Consider the following 22,088-nt stretch of genomic DNA (forward strand, 5'->3'; position numbering starts at 1 on the left):
TGCTTATTCTGTTGTCTATTTCCAGATTTAATCTGCCATCTTCACTAAAAACCAGGCCTAAATAACTGAAATGTTTTACTTGTTCTATAGGATCTCCATTCAGAATGAAGTTTATTTATGTTTGAGTTTATTATTTATTTACAGAAATTATGTATATTAACTTACTATGTAAAAAAAAAAAAAGTATACACTGTTCATAACAATCATTACTGAATAAAATAAAATTCTTTTTAGAAAAAAAAAAGGAAATATAAATAAAAAGCAGAAATAAATACATGTAACCAGCTCAACAATTTGTACAAGGTGATTTGTTCACTTAGCGCTCCATCAATGTACACATATTCATGGTATGTCTAGATGAATCATTTGAGAGATATTATTAGTTCAATGGATAAGCCCTCTCTGTAGCCATTTACTAAGCTACCAATGTATACAGGTACTGTTGATTACTGGGTAGTTATTTATATTTCACAAATGAATCAGTTTCCCTCTTCATAATTTTTTTTAACTATGCCTATCTAGAGATTATAGAATCACATGTAATTCACTCAACTCCAGCAACTTATTCGACACAAATATAATATTCAGCACAACTACTAGTAATTCATCTGACTGTAGTGAAAGTATTGCTATTCACACTTTTTTTTTTATACATTTCCCAGTCATTCTCAGAGATGACTCATGTCTCGTTAATGTTGGATAGCATATTTACACCTTTTAGTAATTTAAATATACCAACCAAATATAGGATTCTCCTTAATTAGCAGTTTCCAATACATACTGAAACAAACACCCCTCCCCCAAGCAGTTTTGATTTCAATCGAAGAATCAGTCACGATATGTGTTGTGTCTGCTGATATGCAAACATGAGGAATGAGAAAACATTTTGCGTCTTGCTGCAAGGTCAAGGACAATCCAAAAAGTTTTTTCATCCTGATCTGATATGAGTGCATTAATGTTGATACCATACAAGAGGTTAAAAGAACCTATATCACATAAGTGCTGTGTGTGTGTGTGTGTGTGTGTGTGTGTGAGAGAGAGAGAGAGAGAGAGAGAGAGAGAGATGATTGGGAGAGGAAGTCTACTGACATTTTTCTTGTAGCGTTGGAGTTTACAGTTGATTGGGAAAAGTTCATGAGGAAGGCTGTTCCAGTGGACAGAGGTATATAAAATAAAGATGCCAAAAGTTATATTTTCATAGGGTCTCTAGTAAGTTTTGAATCTTTTAAGTTTCATTTGCATTGGGCTATAAAATGCAAATGTATTTATAAATACATTTGCATTTTATAGCCCAATAATATTGCTCATATTAATATTTTAAATAAGTCAAATTGAAGCCTTTTACTCTATGCCCTGTGCTATAAACATTTTAAATTAATAAACACTTTAGGATGGTTAAAATTTTTAAACAGCTTGAAATGCTACTACCTGAAAACAAAACACTCTCTCTTCTTTTGTTTTAGAAACTGGTGGAAGTTGTAAAAAATCACCACAAATAATAAGCTGTATTCCTCCAAAAGGTTTATCATTACTTCGCACAACTTGAGCTACCTTCTCTAACTTCTGAAAAAATTCTCCATCTACCATGGAAATTTCATCAACAATCAGATGTTTACATTTCTTCCAATGCTGAACTATGCCTTTGCGTAGAGCTTGCCGAATACACTGTTGCAATGGAGCATTGCCTGTTCCAATTCCTAAAACAAAATTTCCAAATTAAATCCTAAAAGTAAAGTTGAGTATAATATTTTTTACAAAACAACTAAGCTTTTGTACTGTTCAGAAAACCTGGAATAAAGGACATAAGATTGATGCTCACAATGCAACATGAAAAATTATCTTGAATGAATCCCACATGTCAATGACAAAAATTTACAAGGCAGTCCATCAAATAAAGAGTCTGTCATACCACATTATTTTTTGTCAATGCATGCAATACTGTACAGACTTCATGAACAGGAGGAGTCCAGTTCATTTGAGCTTAATAAGGTAATTGCTAATATATCATTCTAGAGAATCCACTATTATATTCCTTCACAGTTAAAATATGGTTTCCTTTCTAAACTTTTAAAACTTTCTAAAACTGTTACATTGGTCTTAAATCAAACATGCAAAATGAAATAACTACAGAAATTGTGAGTGATTTTTCACAGAATGATGTACTGTACCATTCAGTATATTCAGTATATATGCCCATTAAATAATGGGATTGATTTTTTTTACAGGACAGCCTTTTGAATAAAAGTAAAAAACATGTTTATAGTTTTGACCACGGTGTGTTGTAATCACAGGGGCAACTTTTGAGTCAGGTGATGCAGCAGTTTTCATCTGGCAACCGTTGAAGTAAGAGTGAAGGGTGTCAGAAGTTGTATCAATGAGCAAAACTATGATAAAATTTTACTGTTAATTATGAAAAATTGCTACAGAAGTGTATCAGGATCTAAAAACAGTTCATGGTGATGATAGTCTGACAGTGTACTGGTGTTCTGTTGGTTTTCGATTTCAATCTGCTGGTTTAAAGAGGAGGATGGAGTCCCAGGAGAATGAACCACTCTGTGGACAGCCAGTTTCTGCCCAGACAAATAAATATATTATTATTCAGGCCTCCATGGAGTCAAGAGACTCATCGTGGGAGGTCCTTCTTAAGAAACACAAAGTCTATCATACCACTCTTTGAAATTGATTGACCGTTGTTGCTCTCACCACTCTCTCAAGCAATACATTCCATGGTTTGACCACCCTCCATGCAAAGAAACCACTCTTCACCCTCTTGCTCACAGCTTCCTTTGGTAACTTCCAGGGATGGCCCCTTGTCATTGCTTCTTCCTACTGCTCCGCCAAGCGAAAGAATTCCCCAATGTCCACCCTGTAACTGCCTCTCAACAGTTTAAAAGTCTTGATCATATCACCTCTCCTCCTCCTCCTCCTATCCACCAAACTCTGCAGTCCACATTCCCTCAGCCGATCTTCATTACAAACATTGTACACTCCTGTAGCCATCTTTGTTATCCACCTTTGTGCCCTATACACAGTTAATTTATTCCCTTCAAATCCTGGGGGACCAAAATAGTCTAAGTGTGGTTTAATCAGGGTCTTATACAACGGAATGATAACTCTTATCTCTGCAGGTCAACTTCCTTCTCAGTATTGCAGCAATCCTCTGGGTTACCTTCAACACCTTTGTAATATGCTCCCTGAATTTCAGTTTTCTATATCAATCATCACCCACAGATCTCTTGTCTCCCCTAATTCCTCCAGTACAGCTCCTCCAATCGACTATGTATCCACCCATCGATGCATCCCAAACTTCAAGACTTTAGATTTTGCTGCATTAAACCGACATCCCCATTCATTTACCCATCTGTCTAGTTTATTCAAATCTGCTTGCAGGGCTGCCACATTTGCACTATTACTGATAACCCTTCCCAACTTCACATCATCCGAAAACAACTGAGAATTGCAATCCATTGACAATATCATTAACATAAAGATTGAACAATACAGGTCCCAGTACTGAGCCCTGTGGAACCTTATGACTACTTGATATTGCTCCACCACACACACAACTCTCTGATACCTATCAGACAGCCAATCCTGAATCCAGTTGACTAACCCGGCATTTAAACCCATGTGCTGCAACTTAAATATCAGCTTATCATGTTGCACCTTGTCATATGCCTTTGCAAAATCCAAAAAAATGGCAGTATATGCCATGCCTTTCCCTCATCAACTGCTCTTGTCACTTCATTATAAAAGTAATATCAATCATATTACTAAAGCAAGAGTGCCCCTTAACAAATCCATGTTGATTCTCACAGATAACGTTACCCTCATCTGCCAAACGCTGTATATATCAATCATCACCCCCAGATCTCTTGTCTGCCCTACTTCCTCCAGTACAAATTTCACCAAGACCTTAACAACTACTGATGACACACAAACTGGCCTATAATTAGACACTTCCAGTCTGCTACCACCCTTATGCAATGGCACTATCTCACCCTCCTTCCATTCCTTGGGTACCTTTCCTGCAGCCATACCTTTATTGAAGAGTCGGTTCAACAGAGCTGTCAGATCATTATTTGGAACACACTCCCCTCTTCCACCTCTAAACCTGTGCTATCCCTCTAGTATTAAAACCTTCTCCAGGATGAAATACTCCAATAAAGTGCTCATTGAACAACTCCACTATGTCCTCTGCATCAGTCACTCTATTCCCATTTTTATCCTGCAATGTCATTCTTCCACAATCATTTCTCCTCCTACTGGCTACATAGCTAAAAAATTCCCTAGGATTTTCTTTGGATTTCAGTGACAATCTCTTTCATATTCCAGTTTTGCCTGTCTCACCATACTAGTCACTCTCCTGGCCTGCATCTTATATTCTTCGTACACCTGCTCTCTACTCCTCTCCTTATATCTCTTTCAACTGCAGTTCCTGTTTGTCATCCACTTTACACCAAATTGTGTCCGCTTCTTCACTCGTGGAATACAGCTTACTATTGCTGCTGACTAATATTCCTTCACAATTTCCCATGCACTAATGATAACCTTGCCTTCCAATTCTGCCCTCTATGGAACTGCCCCAAGTTGATATCTAAGACTATTATAATCACCTGCCTTATAATTCCACATACATTCCCTTTTCTTTGATATTCCTGCATGTCTATTTATCTTCCAAGTCAAAATCACATGATCACTGTCTCCAATTGGTGGGAGTGATGTCATCTCAGTTATTATCAGGTCTTCTGATGCTATGACCAAATCTAAGACTCTTGAACCTCTTGTTCCTTCTATTACATGTTGCCTAAAACATTTGTCCCTCAAGAATTCTAGAAATTCCACTCCCTTATTATTAAATGCATTTTCCTCTTCCCAGTTTATACTGCTGCAGTTAAAATCTCCAATAACAATCGTTTTTCTTGCACTTGCCAAGCTCAACTGCCTACACATCTCCTGCTCCTTGGTTTGTAGCAACACCCTACTAAATATCCTGTCTTGGCCACTTCTATCTCACACCATACGCTTTCAAAACCATTAGTGTCACTGCCTTCGAAAGCCTCCACTCTTAGAGGACATAAGTCATCACTTATCATAAGCAGTACTCCATCACCGAGTACTCCACCACCACGTTTTCCTTTCCTATGCTGCCGAAAAATGCTGTACCCTGCTACTTCAATTCCTGTTATTATATCATCTTCCGTCAGCCATGTCTCTGAGATCCCAATAATCTTTGGCCAGGCTGATGCTATCAGTGCCACCAATTCATCTCCTTCATATCGGATACTTCTGGAATTAGTATAAAGCATAAAATGTCACTTCTATACCTATCATTATCCCCTCTAGACCTCCACAGGACTCAGTATTACCTGATGTCATCCATTTTCTCCCAAGCACCCATTCCCATAAGAATTCCCACCCTGGAAATTTTTGTTTCCCTTCATTGACACACTGACTCATTCAGTAAACAGCAATCTCTCCAGATGCCTTCGTCCTTCCTCATTCAAATGCAAGCGGTCTCTCGCATACAGTTCTCTTCTGTCCTCAAATGCCCTCCAAGCATCCACATATTCTAATCCTCTCTTCTGACACATTCTGGCTATTATGCTATTCACTATTACTGCTCTTCTGCTCAGCTTGTCACTATCATACCTGAGCAACACACACACACACACACACACACACACAAAATCTTTCCTCTGTGTTTTCTTTTGTACAACCCCATGCAAGAATCTCAGATCTCCTGCCACCCGATTTACATTGCCTCTCAAGTCATTAGTGTCCACCATCACAATCAATTCATCCATCCTTTCACCCCCCCTTAATTGCCATAGCCACACTTTCTATCATCCCTCCAGGCAAACACTCCTCTGGCATCCTATCTTGCACACCATGGATCATCGAGTCTCCATACATAACACCTCTTACCACACTGTTCCTTGATTGCTCACCTGCATCCCTCACTATCTCTCTCTCTCTGTGTGTTCCCCTACTTACCTGCTCTCCTGGCATCACTCTATCCCTTGTTCCAGCACTTCCTCGCATTCTTCTCATTTCCTCTCTCTGACTGTTTCCATTCTCCCCTCTTCTATCATTCCCATAAATCTTTCTTACTCCCTCTCTTCTACTGCTCGTATTCTCTACTCTTCTATTATTCCCATAGCTCTCTCATTCCCTCTCTCCTACTGTTTCTATTCTCTCCTCTTCTAGCATTCCCATATATCTCTCTCTCCCTCTTCTACTACTCTTATTCTCTACTCTTCTATCATTCTCATACCTCTCTCTCATTCCCTCTCTCCTACTGCTTCTATTCTCTCCTCTATCAATGCCATAACTCTCTCTCACTCCTACTCTGATTCGCCTTGCATGCAACTCTTCTATTTGCTTAATCTCATCTTTCATACTAACCCCCTTTTTCTCCCTGAGACATTCCACCTCCTCTTTCAGCTCATCTATCTCTCTCTCTCTGCAAGTTAGTACTCTCATTCGCATTCATTCTCCCAATCAAGACCATCTCCAAAAACTTCACAATCATTCAAGCCTCTTCTGACTCTTATTTTTTCATTCATATTTTGCTCATCATTCTCTCCTATCACACTACTCGTCTCCCAACATTCATTTCCCATCCCTGACACAACTAGGTCGGTTATCAAAATATCTTAATTCATTAAATTCCTCCCATTACCTACATTTTGCACATGTACGCCCTCCCCATCTCACCCACCACATATTCAACTCCCAGGATGCATACATACTGAAAGCACTGCATGCCACAAAATCCTTTATTGTATTATGCAAAATAGAGTCCTTAAATGGTGGAGGACTTGGTCACATGCCATTTATAATTGGAGCTGTGGTCACCATCATTCGCTTACTGCCGAGGAACTACTAAATTAAATGCTAAATATATAGAAATGCTATATAAGCACTACACACACACACACACACACACACACACACACACACACACACACACACACACACACACACACACACACACACACACACACACACACGAACGTTGAATATATATATAAATATAAATGCTATATTTAACTATACTGAATGGCGAAAACTTATCTTTTCTTCCACTGCAGGTACATCCGACTCTGACCTTCTCAGTAACCCAAAAATAACACAATATATAACAACGAAACTCCAAAAGAAGCACCACTAAAGAACACTGGTGTTACTGAGGAAAAAATGTACCACAATTCACGAAGAATTCACACTATACACCATTTAACACTTTCATATGGTGAAAGCTATGGAAATTGTTGCCCACAACAGGTGAGTAATAGCCAAGCTAATTGCTGTACAGCTTGGTGTTAGTAAGAGAACAGAACAAAACAAACACAGAGGAAGATATGTTTGAAGTTTGTGCAGCACACGTTGACGTAAACAGAGAGAGAGAGAGCACCAGATTGCATGTTGTCAAAATTTCATCCATACAGTTGATCAAGATCGTGATGTGTTGCAAAGAATTGTCACCAGTGATGAAAGTTGGTGTTTTCAGTTTGATCCAGAAAAGAAATGCCAGAGCATGGAATGGGGTGGAAATTCTTCTCCCCAACAGAAGAACATTAAGTTGCAAATCATGTGTCAAGACAATGGTCAAAAATTGTTTTCTTTGACACTGCTGGAATTATTCAATATGAATTTGTTCCTGAGGGCACCAAAGTGAATGGTCAGTATTATTTAAGAATAATGCAATGTCTGTAAATAAACCTGCATGCGTTGCATCAGGAAAGAACTGTTTCATAATAACAATTGGTTTCTGTAGCACAACAAAGTGCCTGTGCACTACATGTGAAGCAGATTCTGGTTTTGAAGTTGATGTGTGTGATCGAACGTCCCCCCCCATTCACCAGACTTTTTCCTCTTCCTAAAGAAGAAATATGCCTTAAAAGGAGAGCACTTCAATGATATTGAAGACATTCAATGTAGTGTGACCAAGACACTGAAGAAGGTTCCCATTCAAGACTTCCACCATGCCTTCAAGCACCTGTATGACAGATGGAAAAGTTGTGTGGAGTTGGAGATTATTTTGAATCTGTGTAATTGACAATTCCAAATATAGTTATTTGTTTTGATATAATAACTGTCTCATTATTTAATAGGCACAATGTGTATACTTGATTACTGTGATTAAATGGCAACACAAATTATGTAAGAAAAAATAAGGAATTTAATTTAATATAAACCACTACTGTATGCCCACAGATGTGAGACCCTTCAACACTTCTGTGTGTGTCAAAAGAAGGAGAATCCATTCCGATATTAGGGTAATCAATGCGTTTCATGGGATGAATGTTTATTATTATACGTTGAAAAATTAGCTTTCCTTTTATGAAAATTCTAGTTCTTAAAGTGATAACTAATTTGCTTGTATAGCAGCTGGAAAATTTACGTATAAAGCACGTGATTTCGCTTATTGGTGACTAATTCGTACATCCTTTATTTCTTTCTCCCCTTCAGCATGAATTGACTATTCTTGGCACATTGATAGACTCGGTCCTATACAGACAAAGAGAATAGAAGTAGATGAAGCCAGAAAGGAATGAACAAAGGCTGTTTCTTTTCTGCTACTCTCTGGCCAGTCACATGTTACTATTAGGAACGTTACTACTATAAAATAAAACTAAAATTAAATTAAAACACTTGTAAACAGAAGTGCATATAGTGGCAAATACAATAAATGATTATTTGTGTACAGTGAATAAAGTATTCTGTAAGACATGCCAAATAAATCAACCAGGAGAACATGTATGTGTGTGGAACTAGAAAGCAAGTAATTATGATAAGCTCAGGAGGAAGCTTGAATCTGTGCCATGGCAAAAAAAATTTGCAAGGAAGGATGTTAGTAGTGCATGGGAAACAGTTAAGGAGCATCTAAAGGAAGCAATATTAAATTGTACACCTAAGATAACAAGGGTAGGAGTTAAATAGACAAGTGATATCATTAAGCATTAGCTACAGAAGAAGAAAATGTTTAGGGAATATATAAGAAGAAAAGTGACCAGCAAACTCACAAACAGTAGAAAGCTCAGGCAAGAAAGGTGACCAGCATGGTAAGGAAAGCAAAATCAGATTATGAGAAGAATCTAGCCGAGCATGCCAAAGAAAATCCAAAGAGCTCTTTCGTCACATGGCAAGTGAGAGGAAGAATGATCATGGAAGATTAACTTTAATGAGTGCTGATGCTGACAAGGTGATAGAAGCAGATAAAATAGTTCAGTTGAGTGACCACTCTGTATATCATCCAAGTGTGGTTACTGCTTTAACATATTGTGACAGAGACTGATGTGGGAACAGAGGTGGATGAATTGGAGGTGCTTAGGATATTGCAGAATATCAATGTAAATACAGCTGTGGGATAAGATGGGATAACAGCTCGGGTTTTGAGAGAATGCAAGGGAGCTGCAATGCCTCTGACTAGGCTGTTTAATTTAAGTCTCAACTCTGGTAGCATTCCAAGGGAGTGGAAAAAGGGCAAAATAATTCCTTGTAAGGGAGGGTCTAAAACTGCAGTAGCAAATTATAGATCAATCAGTATCTCAGGCATGGTGGAAAAATTGGCCAAAAAGAGAATTCAAGAATGGGTGGATAAGAATATGATACTATATGAGGGGCAACATGGCTTTGTGAAGGGCTAGTCATGCCTTAGTAATTTACTAACTTTTTTTATAATAGAATAACAGCTGGGCTGATTAAAGGAAATAGCTACATGACTCTGCTGGATTTTATAAAGACATTTGACAGAATACCACATGGAACTCTGTTATTCAAATTAGAATTAATGGGGTTGGATATGACTAGTTGTGTGAATAAGAGAGGGTGAGTGCTGGACAGATATCAAAAGGTGGTATATGGAGGAGCAAAATCAAGGCGAAAAACAGGTGACTAGTGGTGCCACAAGGTTCATTGCTAGGAAACACTACTGTTTAATTTGTACATAAATGACAGGAAATAACCTGAAAGGAAATATTCAAGGCAATGTAGAGAGCTAGCAGTACAATTTAAATAGGCTGCCAGTATGGGCAAAAAGATAATGGGTGTCAGTAGAGAAACCCTTTGGTCAGAAAGACCTGGGTTCGATTCCCATCCAAGATGCAAGAACCTTATTCTGGTCTCTTTCAACAAAAGGTGAGTTACATGGCCTCATACAGAGGTAAAGGATTTTTCTCCTCAGAAAAATCGGATTTTACCCAATTGCATGTATATTACCCGAATCATGCATATACCTAATCCTTCATTAGGAGGGCTCAACTTGCCCCCCCCCCAAGGGACAGGGGGGGGAAAGAGGGTGCAACCCTATACAAATAAATAAATGCCTTTTGGGATAAATTGATTACAAACTGTGCACTACATTTATGGAACTGTACTCCAGGAAATAAATGAAACTAAAGAGTTAGGAGTGATGGTAGACAGAGAGTTAAAGTTTAGAGGATAACTATAGCATACTGGCTCATAAGATTACTTAACTATTGAAGAACACTAACAAGTAGACATAAGGAAGTTGTTACTCCACTTTATAAGGCCTTGACATGCCCACATCTGGATTACTCAGGTCTGGTCACCTGGGTTTCTTGGGGATGAAGAAGTGTTAGAGAGTATTCGGAAGTGAGCAACCAGAATGGTGAGTGAATGTTCCATATGAGGATAGATTGAGGGTGTGTGGATTACAGAAGTTGGTTGATAGGAGAAAAATAAGGTATATGGTAGAAACATTTAAGTTACTTAAAGGGTTTTATAGTACTAATGCAGGGGAAATGTTTCAGCACTTGGCTAGAGAGAGTCAGAACAAGAGATCATCCCTGGAAGTTGAATAAAGGTGCAGTTAGTAGAGGTGTGAAGACTAATTTCTTTTTTTTTTTTTTGCTCAAAGATTGTGAAGGAGTGGAAGGAGTTGTCAGAGTTCAGTTGCGAGTTTTTGTCTGTTAATGGGCATGATAGATTGTGTGGATAGTTTGGGTCTCCAGTGATGAGTCTTTGGTCTCCATGGAAGCACCCATGCAATAATAAGTATCTATATATATAAATATATGCAAAGAAGAACAATAATTATATATTCTTCTTTGTATATATATTTAATTACATGTATCTGATCATTGAATATCTATGGTCCAACAATCATCCCACAGACGTTCAATGACTGGAATACATGGATTACATCCATTTTCTTTAAGATAAGGAATCTGGTTTTGCAAAACATGGACTTTCTGCCACAGGATCCTAGGGAACAACATAAAAATTCTTCCCACAATTTCTTTCAAAATTTGAGAGACACTTCAAAGAATGTAATGAAACTCTTTGCAATAAACCTGACTGTGCGTATTGTTCTTCCACAGAAGGAGTTAGTAAGAAGCAGAATTTTTTTAAGTATTTAAAGAGGACAGCTGCCAGATGCACAAATAAAAGCTAGTTATTGTTGGAGATCTAATTTAAAATGAGTATCATTTTGAAAAGAAAATTATGAAAACGAAGACAAACTATGAAAAAGATAGGCAGGAATACAAGCCTTCATGGAGAAAGAATCTACCAAGAATCTATAGAACAAGTAAAATATCCCAACAATTTAAGGCACATTTTAATGAGGAGAGCAAATTAAATATGAAGACAAACTATCAGAACACAAAACCATGTTCAAATAAATTTTTAATTATGGGTGTAAGAGCTGGGTGCAATAAACTAATCAAAGACCAGAGACCACAAATATGAGGAAAATTGTGGAAATTAAATGGATAGAATCAGTGTTAGAAACACATTAAAAATGAAAATATTAGAAAAGAATTTAACACTGTTGGCATTCAACAATGTGTAAGCAGCGTTAATTTTTTTTTTTTTTCATATTGATTTCACATACAAGAAGTCCTCTGACTTCTTGTATGCGAAACTACAATGTGTGGGATATGGGTGAGGATTGATATAGAAACTTATTGATGTTAAGAGTTGCAGGTTGTAGTTGTTTAAGAATACTTCATGAGGGAAGCTGTTGCAGAGAACAGAGGTAGATGGAATAAAATAGGAGGAGAGAACATGTTTGGTGTGTTTGAGTTGCATTGAAAGGGAATACTGGGCAGCTGCTGCTGCTCTTGTGTTAACAGATGCAGTAGAAAGTGAAGGAATAATGATTAAATCTCTAAGAGAGAGAGACAGTGCCACAACACTGCATCTGTGAGGAAGAGGTTGAAGTGAAACTGTAAGAGAGGGTTCATCTATGAGCCAAATTGCTTTCCTCTGGACATTGTCAAGAATTTTTAGGGAAGTGTTAGATGCACAACCCCCAAACATCTGAGCAGTACACTAAGGATGGGCAGACTTGGGATTTCATAGAGTTAAGTGGAAGTAAAATAGCCTTAGCAAGGAACCAAAAGCAGTGGTGTAGCTGGAGGTGGGTCTGCCTCGGGCAACACTTTAAACCTTTTTGAACTTTTGCAGTATATTCTAAAATATTCTAAAATACGGTCTTGAGAATTCAGTTCAAAAATATTGTAATACTACTGAGAATTTTCCTCACAATTGCCATAAGTGTTGCTAGTTGTGAGAGGAATTTTTCTAAATTAAAATTGATTAAGAATTACCTACATTACTATGAAATAGACTTTGCCAACATCATCGACAATTTTGCTACCAAAAAATGGCTTTAATTCCAAAATTCTAAAAATAACATTTTAGAATTTTGGAATTAAAGTTTCACTTCAAACATAAACATAGTGTTTATTTCACTATATGTTGTTTTGCCTTTTTGTAGTATTTTTTGTGTGTACTGAGAGGGACAGCAAACTCACGGACCGCCCCAGGCGGCAAAAGCTCTAGCTATGCCAATGACCAGAAGGCATGGCTTCCATTTAGGAAATAGTGAGGGTTTTCTGCCTTAACCAAATTGGATTTAATGTGGTATATGACATTAAATCTGATTATCACAAGGGAGAGGAAAGGTTAGCAAAAACAGGTCAGAAGGGAAAATCCCCACAGATATAGATGGACTAATGCAGTTAACAGTATCTAAGATAAGCAAAACATAAAGATCACCATTACTGCAAACCTAAAAAATGATAGATTAAATATGGAATAAAAAACTGTTGATAGGAAGCTAATAATGATGTAAATACTGTAGAATTACATAGCACTATAATAATATCTGGCAAATTCCATGAGAGAGTGTATATCAGGAAACCATAAAGTTGTCCACATTTCATGTTTATTATGCAAAGATTGCATCCCAGTTACAACTTTTGACATTGTAAATGTGTTTCATTTCAGAGAATAATTACAAAACCCTAATTATATGGAATGAATTTGGAATGAAAGCATTGGGCCAATGAAGAACAGATCTATGTACTGACAAATCAAAGTTTAAATGGCATTCTCAAAACAAACAAACACTGCATAAGTGAGTGAAGCATCTTTTGACATAGACAAACTTCACTTCACTTCACTTCCAATATTTTAAATAAAAATTTAAATATCTGGGATTTACATGAATAACAAAAATTTATTGTTTTTTTAATAGCTGCTAGGTATGCAAATAAATCTGCATGACATACCTGCAAAAGAATGTAAAGTCATTCCTCCAATCTGGCATGCAGCTACTCCAGTACTAGCTGTGATAAATGTACTCTCAGGGGGAAGAGTACCAACAATTCTTTTGAGTAGAAAGGATTTCCCAGTTCCAGCACTGCCAGTGAAAAAAATGCTTTTCCCACTAAGAACTGCATTCAGGACTTGTTTCTGTTCATTAGTTAACTGAACTGAATTAAAAAGTCTGGATACCACAAGTTTTTTCTAAAAAGAAAAAAAAAAAAAGACAAAATTAGCATAAATTAATAGCATGTTTGATTAATCTAATATACAGGGAGAGCCAAAGTCAAGAACAATAACAATTTCACTAACATTTAAACATGGCTTGCAATACATTCACGCTTCAACATCGGTACTGAAGTTGAATCTGTTGCAACAATAGTGGCTACACAGGTCAACGATGATTTTGAAACTAAAATCAGAGCACGTGAAGTGTTTGTATTTTATGATACAAGTCTTTAACACGTTCGCTGTCAACTAAGAGTATACTCTTAGTTGGTATATGAGGCTCACAAGCCAACTATGAATATACTCGTATGTCGATTACCGACCTCCTATGCCAAGCACGAGTTAACCCGTAGTATAAGCACGTTAATTTGGACCCTTGGCTTGTGATAAAGCGGAGAGCACGTCTGTGGGCTTGGTTAGGGTTACCATACATCAGCATTTATGCAGACATGTCCGCATTTTGATAATGAGTGGACCAAGTAAAGAAATAGACTTACCATAGAATCTGTGAAAGGACTTGCTATAGTTAAATTTAATTACATTTTACATGTAAAAAATATGTTCATCTATTTATGTCGAAACAAAGAACTGCTAAAGAAAATTAGGTCTAGTGAAAAATATATGGGCTGCAAAGTAATGTATGTAGTGTGATAAGTCTAATTCTTTTTCATGCAGGCCTATTCTTGATTCATATGACTTATGACACTTAAAATCTCATATTTTTGTGTGTTCTAATAAGCATACTCATCACATCTAATTAATGAAAAGCTTACAAAGGTAAAAGATTTCAAACATATGTATTTATTTTTGTGTTAGATGTTTGTGTCCGGAACAAGTTGGTCAAGTGATAGGGTGTCAGCATTTTGGCATTTTAGAATATGCTAACCCTAGGCTTGGTAGAAGGAAAATAATTTCAGCAAAAGTATAGTATATTATAAGAGGTATTGTTGCGTAAACTGTGTATTTATTAATGCAAATAAAACAATTTTTTGAAGTTGTCAACATATACATATATTTATATACAATATATCATAATCTGAGTCATCGCTAGAGTTGTCTGTAGGATTATAATCATCTTCGAAATCAAGTAATTCATTCCATTCATCATCATTCATATAAGTATAAGCTTCTAATTCTTCATCAGTAAACTTTCTTTTACTGGCCCTGGCATAATTGAAGGTTTTTATTTAAATAATTTTAAGTAATTGTAAGACTAGATGCAATAAACCTTACTGCACTGAATGCTGAACATCACTGACTCTGACTTCAAGTTGCACAGTCGTCATCTCATGTAAGACATAGGTGTGGGTGTGTGTGGGGGGGTGATACAAGATTACTTGTAGTTCGTATATGAAACAAAATTCTGTCTGATAAGCTACGAGATAACTTGTACTGACCTTGTAGAAGTGAAAGTGCTTGGCATGCGGTAACAAACTATGCCTCAGGAGCGTGGCAGCAAATGTCTTAAAAATAAGACTTCTTTCCCAGCATATTATTATTACATGACACCTCCAAGGAGTCCAAAGACTCATCGAGGGAGGACACCTACTCTCCACCACCAACTACAGCGAACTGCACCATCTACTGCCCATCACCACCACTACTAGTATTTTCCACAGACAATCACAAACAGCCATTCCCACGGAGGGATTCAAATCCGCAGCATTTTGGCTAGAGAGTGGATATGCTAAATACTCAGCCAACCAGACTGGCATAAGAATATTAAGATTCTTTGTTACAAATACAGTCATACTCGACTTACACGAATCCAGAGTTACGCAGTTTCTTATATGTACGTATTCCCGTCCTGCTTCACGCCTCACCACTAGTCGTATCTCTCAGGAGCCGGCCGCATTCGCCAGTGTCACACATGCTGTGAACAAGCACAGACATGTTTCGCGCGGTCTCCATTCATACACGATTTTTATAGTCTACAAACCTTGCAATTGTTTAATGTTATGTTCTTGATAAAATTTTATCACATAAAAAATAATAATGTCATCCAAAAGAAGCAAGCCCGATTCTTCTACAGCTAGCAAGAAAAGAAAAACATTGACTTTGGAAACAAAACTCAACATTATTAAAGATTTTGAAGGCGGAATGAAAATTTGTGAGCTAGCAAAGAAGTTCGATCTACAGGAATCCACAGTAAGAACAATCATAAAAGAAAGGTTTACAGATTTTGGAGGACATAGATTCTAACGAGGAACGAATTGTAGCCACAAGGCAAGGAATAAAAAAATCATTAGCTTGCTATGAAGAAATTTTGCGTGACAAGAAAAAGACATTATTCCGTCAGACGAATCTATTAGATTTTATGAAACCATCGACATAACTTTTTTTTTTTATGTACGAAAAACTACAATTATGATTATATTTCTTAAAAAATATAGGTGTTTTTGTAAACCTTTGGTCCCAATTGTATTTTCGTATATATAAATTACATGCAAAATTATAACCCGAGTTACGCAAATTCGAGTTACGTGCTTTTTGTTGGTCCCACCTACTGCATAACTTCGGGGTTTTACTGTATATCAAACCATATGTATACTTGACTAAGCACTGTTAAAAAAATAAATATTGCTATCAAATTAGAAAAGAAAACTATTTTGTGTAATATTATTATTATTCTGGATCTCAAGCAGTCACAGGACTCATCATGGAAGGACCATCTTAGACAACACGAAGTCTACCCATACCACTTCTTAAACCCCAGTCACTGTTTGCACATTCACCACCCTATCACGCAATGAATTCCATGGGCTAACAAAGCCACTTTTATCCTCTTACTCACCACCTCCTTTCGCAAATTCCAGGAATGACCTCTTGTCCTTGTTCCACTATCTGAAAATCTCCTCAGTATCAACTATGTAAACACATCTCAACAGTTTAAATGTTTCAATTATGACATCCCTTTGTCTCTTATCTACCAAATTTGTGGTTTGCTTGATCTCAGTCTATCCTCATAAGCAATTTAGTTCTGATATCATTTCCGTTATCAGCCTTTGTATACTCTCCAAAGTAAATTTATCCTCTTCAAATCCCAGTGACCAAATCTGAGCACATTAATCCAGATGTTGCCTGATTAGGTCTTTATACAATGCAGACCGACTATCACCCCACTGTCCCTTGCCTCCTCCACTATTATAGATTCACCAACAGAGTATGCTGCCTCCTGGTGGTGGATCCCAAATTTCATGACCTTACATTAAGTTGCATTGAACTAACATCTCATTCATTTGCCTATCTGTTCAACTTATTTAAATCCTTAAAGTATACATTTTTTGTCGTTTTATAATAGAAATACAATTTTATTAATACAGACCAGTATTTTACAATAAAAAAAAAAAAAGGCCTAGAAGGCCTAGCAATGGGAAGCCCACTATCACCATCTTGTGCAGACCTTTTCATGGAAAAACTTGAAAAAGAAATTCTCTCTGCAATCTCCCCAAGACCATCTACATGGCGGAGATATGTGGATGATATATTCATCATATGGCAAGACAGCTTAGACAACCTTAAATCGTTTGTAGATAAAATCAACTCGATACATAGCAAGATAAAATTCACTCTGGAAGTAGAAAACAACAGCCAACTGCACTTTTTAGATATTTTGATAAAAAAACAACCTAACAGTGTCAAATTATCCATTTACAGAAAGCCCACAGATACTGGAAGATATCTTCACTATACTTCAAACCATCACAAGTCACACAAACTGAGTATTATCCACATGTTGAAACATAGAGCCAAAAAGTTTATATCAGAAGAGGAGGATACACAGAATGAACTATCACTAATAGCCAAAACATTATCACAAAATGGATATCCTCAAAATATCATCAAAAAATATCTATACAATGACAACCCCAGACAAGAAGAATCCCACCATCAGCACGTTTCTACTGTAGTGATACCTTTCATCAAGTCAATTTCTTATCAAATAGCAAGAATACTAAGAGCCCACAGCATCAGAGTGATCTTCAAACCAACCACCAACATCAGACAAGTTTTAGGATCTCCAAAAGATAAAGTTCCGGTCTACAAATATCCAGGAGTATATTACATTCCCTGCTCCTGTGGTCTTGCCTACATCGGACAAACTTCACGAAGTTTAGAAATTAGACAAAAAGAACATGTTGGTGATGTAAACCACAACAGAAGCATCTCTTCCGGCTTAGCACATCATTTCTGCACGCCTAACCACTTGACAGATTGGCAAAACAGCTCCATGCCATATCTCGATGACGACTACAGGCATCGTGTATTTAAGGAAGCCACAATAGTACTAATAACCGGCGGAAACCTCAACAGAAATCAGGGTGTAATTCTAAACAGTTTGTGGAAAAACTTGATCCTCTCTCTCAATCAATCTGAACTACAGCTAGCCAGTAATCACATTACAAGTCTACAAGAAACACGCATGCGTGATAATGAATAAGAACAATAAGTCATCTCTGTCACGCGAAACGTGTAACCATAGATACTAGTTTGGTTTACAACGTTTTTTATGTTCCTTTTAATTTGCATTTACTAACTTTCATATCTCTGTAATACCTTGAAAAAGCCAGACAGTTTGCTGGCGAAACTGGTAGGTTTGAACATATGTTTTTTATTGTAAAATACTGGTCTGTATTAATAAAATTGTATTTCTTTTATTTAAATCCTTTTAATTTTTTAATTAATTAATAAAAAATTAAATCCTTTTTATAAAATAAAGATTTGGCCTCATTTTGGCAGTGCAAAATTATATAAATTAGGTGGATATCAAATCCAACATCATTTCGGTCAAATACAGAAACTATAAAAGTTTCATGCGAAAACTGACCAGAGAGCTTGCGGGAATACACCACCACCATACTACGAGTTGCCCTAGCCAAACCTAATAGGAAAAGCACGAATGCTAAAAGCGCCTGTATATTGCCTTCTATTGGTCCACAAGACTAGTGAAACTTATCAAAATGGATCAATATATGGGTACTTTTAGCATTCGTGCTTTTCCTATTAGGTTTGGCTAGGGCAACTCATAGTATGGCGTCAGTGTATTCCTGCAAGCTCTCTGGTCAATTTTAACATGAAACTTTATAGTTTCTGTATTCGGCTTTGAAATGATGGATTTAATATTCACTTAATTTATATTATTTAAATCCTCCTGAAGTGCTACTACATTGGCAATGTTACTAATAGCTTTTCTAAGCTTCACACCATTTACAAATAACTAAATATACCTCTTCAATCTAGTGACAATATCACTGACATAAAGGTTAAAAGGCAAAGGTCCCAGTACTGATCCCTGCAGAGCTCCACTTTTGAGCTTCCTTTATCTTGATAATACTCCCCCATATGCATTATCATTCACTGATATCAGACAGTCAATTTCCAATCCAATTTACTAATCTGATATCTAATCCCATGCATTGCAACTTAAATATCAAATACTCATGCAGCACCTATCAAATGGCTTTGCAAAATCCAAAAAATGGCAGTATATGCCTTTCCCCTCAACCATTCTTTTCACTTTATTGTAAAAAACAAGCAAATTACTGAAACAAGAGTGTCCCATACTGAACCTCACAGATATTACCCTCATCTTCCCAATTCTGTATACAATCTCTCAGTAATTTTCAAAAATCTTAACAACCATAAACTGGTCCACAGTTTGATGCCTGCATTCTATTACTATCCTTGTTTAAAGGGCACTATCTTACCCACCTTCTCTTCAACAGGGTACCTCCCCATTAGCTAGACTTTCAGCAGTCAGTTCCTTAGCACATTCTCTTAAAACATACAGTAAAATCCTATCCAGTCCCGCTGCCTTATGGACTTTCAGAGCATTTGAAACATATTCTCCTCGTGTACTCCTAAACCTTTGATCCTTCCCATTCTTCCAGGAATAAAAACAAACTGCAACTAACCAATGCCATCTGCCGCCTACCACCACTAGTATTTTCACAGACAATCCCAAACATCCATGCCCACGGCAGGATTTGAACCCACAGCCTTTTGGCTGGAGAGTGGATATGCTAACCACTCAGCCAACCAGGCTGGCAATTTCCAGGATGAAATGTCATAATAAAATGATTTTAAATGGTGCCACTATGTGACATGCTTCAAGGCAGAACTAACTGCTCCCAAACACAACCACAGGTGGCAGATAGTGGGGATGGCCTTTTGATAAAAAGGCTAGCTGTGAAATAAGCTGTATAACCAGATGAATAAGCAGTCGCAACAATACCAACAATAACAAGTGGTACTGCTACCAGGGATGGTGGGATAATTCTTGGCAAGATTATCTGACTTAAAACACCACACAACCCTACGAGCAATATGCAACGGCGAGTCAACAAACCATTAAATAAGTGAGCCCCCCCTGTGGAGGTATCCAAAGCAATGTCTGTTCAACTGTACTCCATGTCAGGAGCAGCCTAGATACATAATGTGGAAGAGATAGGATCCTCGCCACATTCTCCTTATATCCATAGTCAACTAGGAATCACACCAAGAACTTGAAAAGCAATGGCATAGTAATTGGGACTCTTGCAATCTTTACATCCCAAGATAAAAACAGGGAAGAGAGTTTGAAAATGCATCAAGGCAAGGTATTGCTAGTGCAATAAATGATGTTGCTATCTCAACCCCAGATGGGAGAATAACAACAGAAGAGGCCTTTCTAAGATGTAGAAATAAAATCTTGAGAATAGCAACATGGAATGCCAGAATATTGTACCAACCTCGAAAACTTGACAACCTTCTCCAAGAAATGGTAAATATATGAGATTAGACATTAAGGGAATTAGTGAAGCAAGATGGAAAGAAGTCAGAAAAATTCAAAGAAAAAAACCATACAATTGTGTATTCAGGTGGCCAATAACATACAAATGGTGTAGCAATAGTGATGAAAAACAACACTGCCAACTGCATGCTGAGCTACTGGCCCATTAATGATAGAAATCATCATCATACGTATCAAGGATTTAGGCCTAGCATGGCCTGTTCCGGCCTTAGAAGTCATTGTTGAATCGTTTAAGAGGACATCCTGGTTTTCTTTTTCCTCTTTTTCCTGGTTTACTTTTTCCTAATGGCTTGTACTTTAAGGCTTGTTTTGGTAATCTTTCTGTTTTCATTCTTTGAACATGTTCCATCCATTTATGTTTATATTTTTTAATTTTTTCTATTACTGGTTCTTGGTTTAATTCTTTCATAATATCTTCATTTCTTTTGTGATCAAATAGAGTATACTTTGCAGTTTTTCTCATAAACTTCATTTCTGCTGTTGTTAATCTTTGTTTGTCTTTTTGTTTTATTGTCCAGATTTCGCTTTCGTACATTAAGACCGGTAAGGCTAATGTATTGTATACTTTTAGCCTGGTTTGTTTTTGAACTAGGTTTGGTTTAAATATAGAGTTAATTACACCTGTTATTTTTAAATATTTTGCAATTTTTACGTTTATATCTTTTTCATATGTGATCATACATCCTAGGTAGTTAAATGAATTCACCTGTTCTAAGATCTTGTTATCTATTACTATTTTAGTTCTTGCTGGATCTTGTCCTTTAAAGGCCATAGTTTTTGATTTTTCCGTTGATATTATCATACCATAATCTTTGGATATCTTATTTAGATTTAAAATAGCTTTCTGTAAGTTATCTTCAGAATTTGTAATTATTATTTGGTCGTCTGCAAAGAGGAGAGTGTTTAAGTTAACTGTAGGTGAAAGTTTAATTCCTTGATGTAAATTTTTACTCCGTTTTATTATTATTTCATTTAAGTAGATATTAAAAAGAGTTGCTGAGAGGGGACATCCCTGTCGGACCCCTTGGTTTATCTCTCTTGTATATGATAGCTCATGATTTAATCTTATTTGTATTTGATTATTTTCATATATACTTGTGATAGCTTTTAGGATATTATTTGGTATTTGTCTTTCTTTTAATATGTTAAATAATATGTTTCTTTTAACTTTGTCAAATGCTTTTTCAAAGTCAATAAATGCAATATGTGTTTCTAAATTATATTCTCTTCTTTTCTCTATTATTAATTTTAGGCAAAAGGCTGGGTCTATACATGATCGTCCTTTTCTAAATCCATTCTGTACCTCTAGAATAAAGTTTTCGGAATATTTCATTAGTTTGTTATTTAAGATTCTGCTATATATTTTGTAACAGGAATTTAGTATACTGATACCTCAATAGTTTTTAGGGTCATCTCTATTACCTTTCTTAAAGATAGGAATCACAATTGCTTTTTTCCATTCTATTGGGGGAATACCAGTTGA

The 22,088-nt window shown here is 36.7% G+C and overlaps 1 protein-coding gene across 2 annotated transcripts in view; it reads right to left on the reverse strand.

The window, feature by feature from the left end:
• Pif1 (Pif1 DNA helicase) overlaps nucleotides 1-22,088 on the reverse strand; it is a 122,375-nt gene that overhangs the window by 71,543 nt on the left and 28,744 nt on the right. For both annotated transcript variants that reach the window (XM_090416143.1, XM_090416144.1), the window contains exons 2-3: nucleotides 13,551-13,788; nucleotides 1,429-1,697 (exon numbers count right to left, since the gene is read on the reverse strand). In XM_090416143.1, coding sequence (XP_090272269.1) covers nucleotides 1,429-1,697; nucleotides 13,551-13,788 — 507 coding nt within the window. The remainder of the gene's footprint in view (nucleotides 1-1,428; nucleotides 1,698-13,550; nucleotides 13,789-22,088) is intronic.

The sequence above is a fragment of the Typopeltis vanoorti genome, chromosome 3, assembly GCF_054136105.1.
Source record: "Typopeltis vanoorti isolate ZY-2024b chromosome 3, IOZ_Tvanoo_1.0, whole genome shotgun sequence".
Lineage (NCBI taxonomy): Eukaryota > Metazoa > Arthropoda > Arachnida > Uropygi > Thelyphonidae > Typopeltis > Typopeltis vanoorti.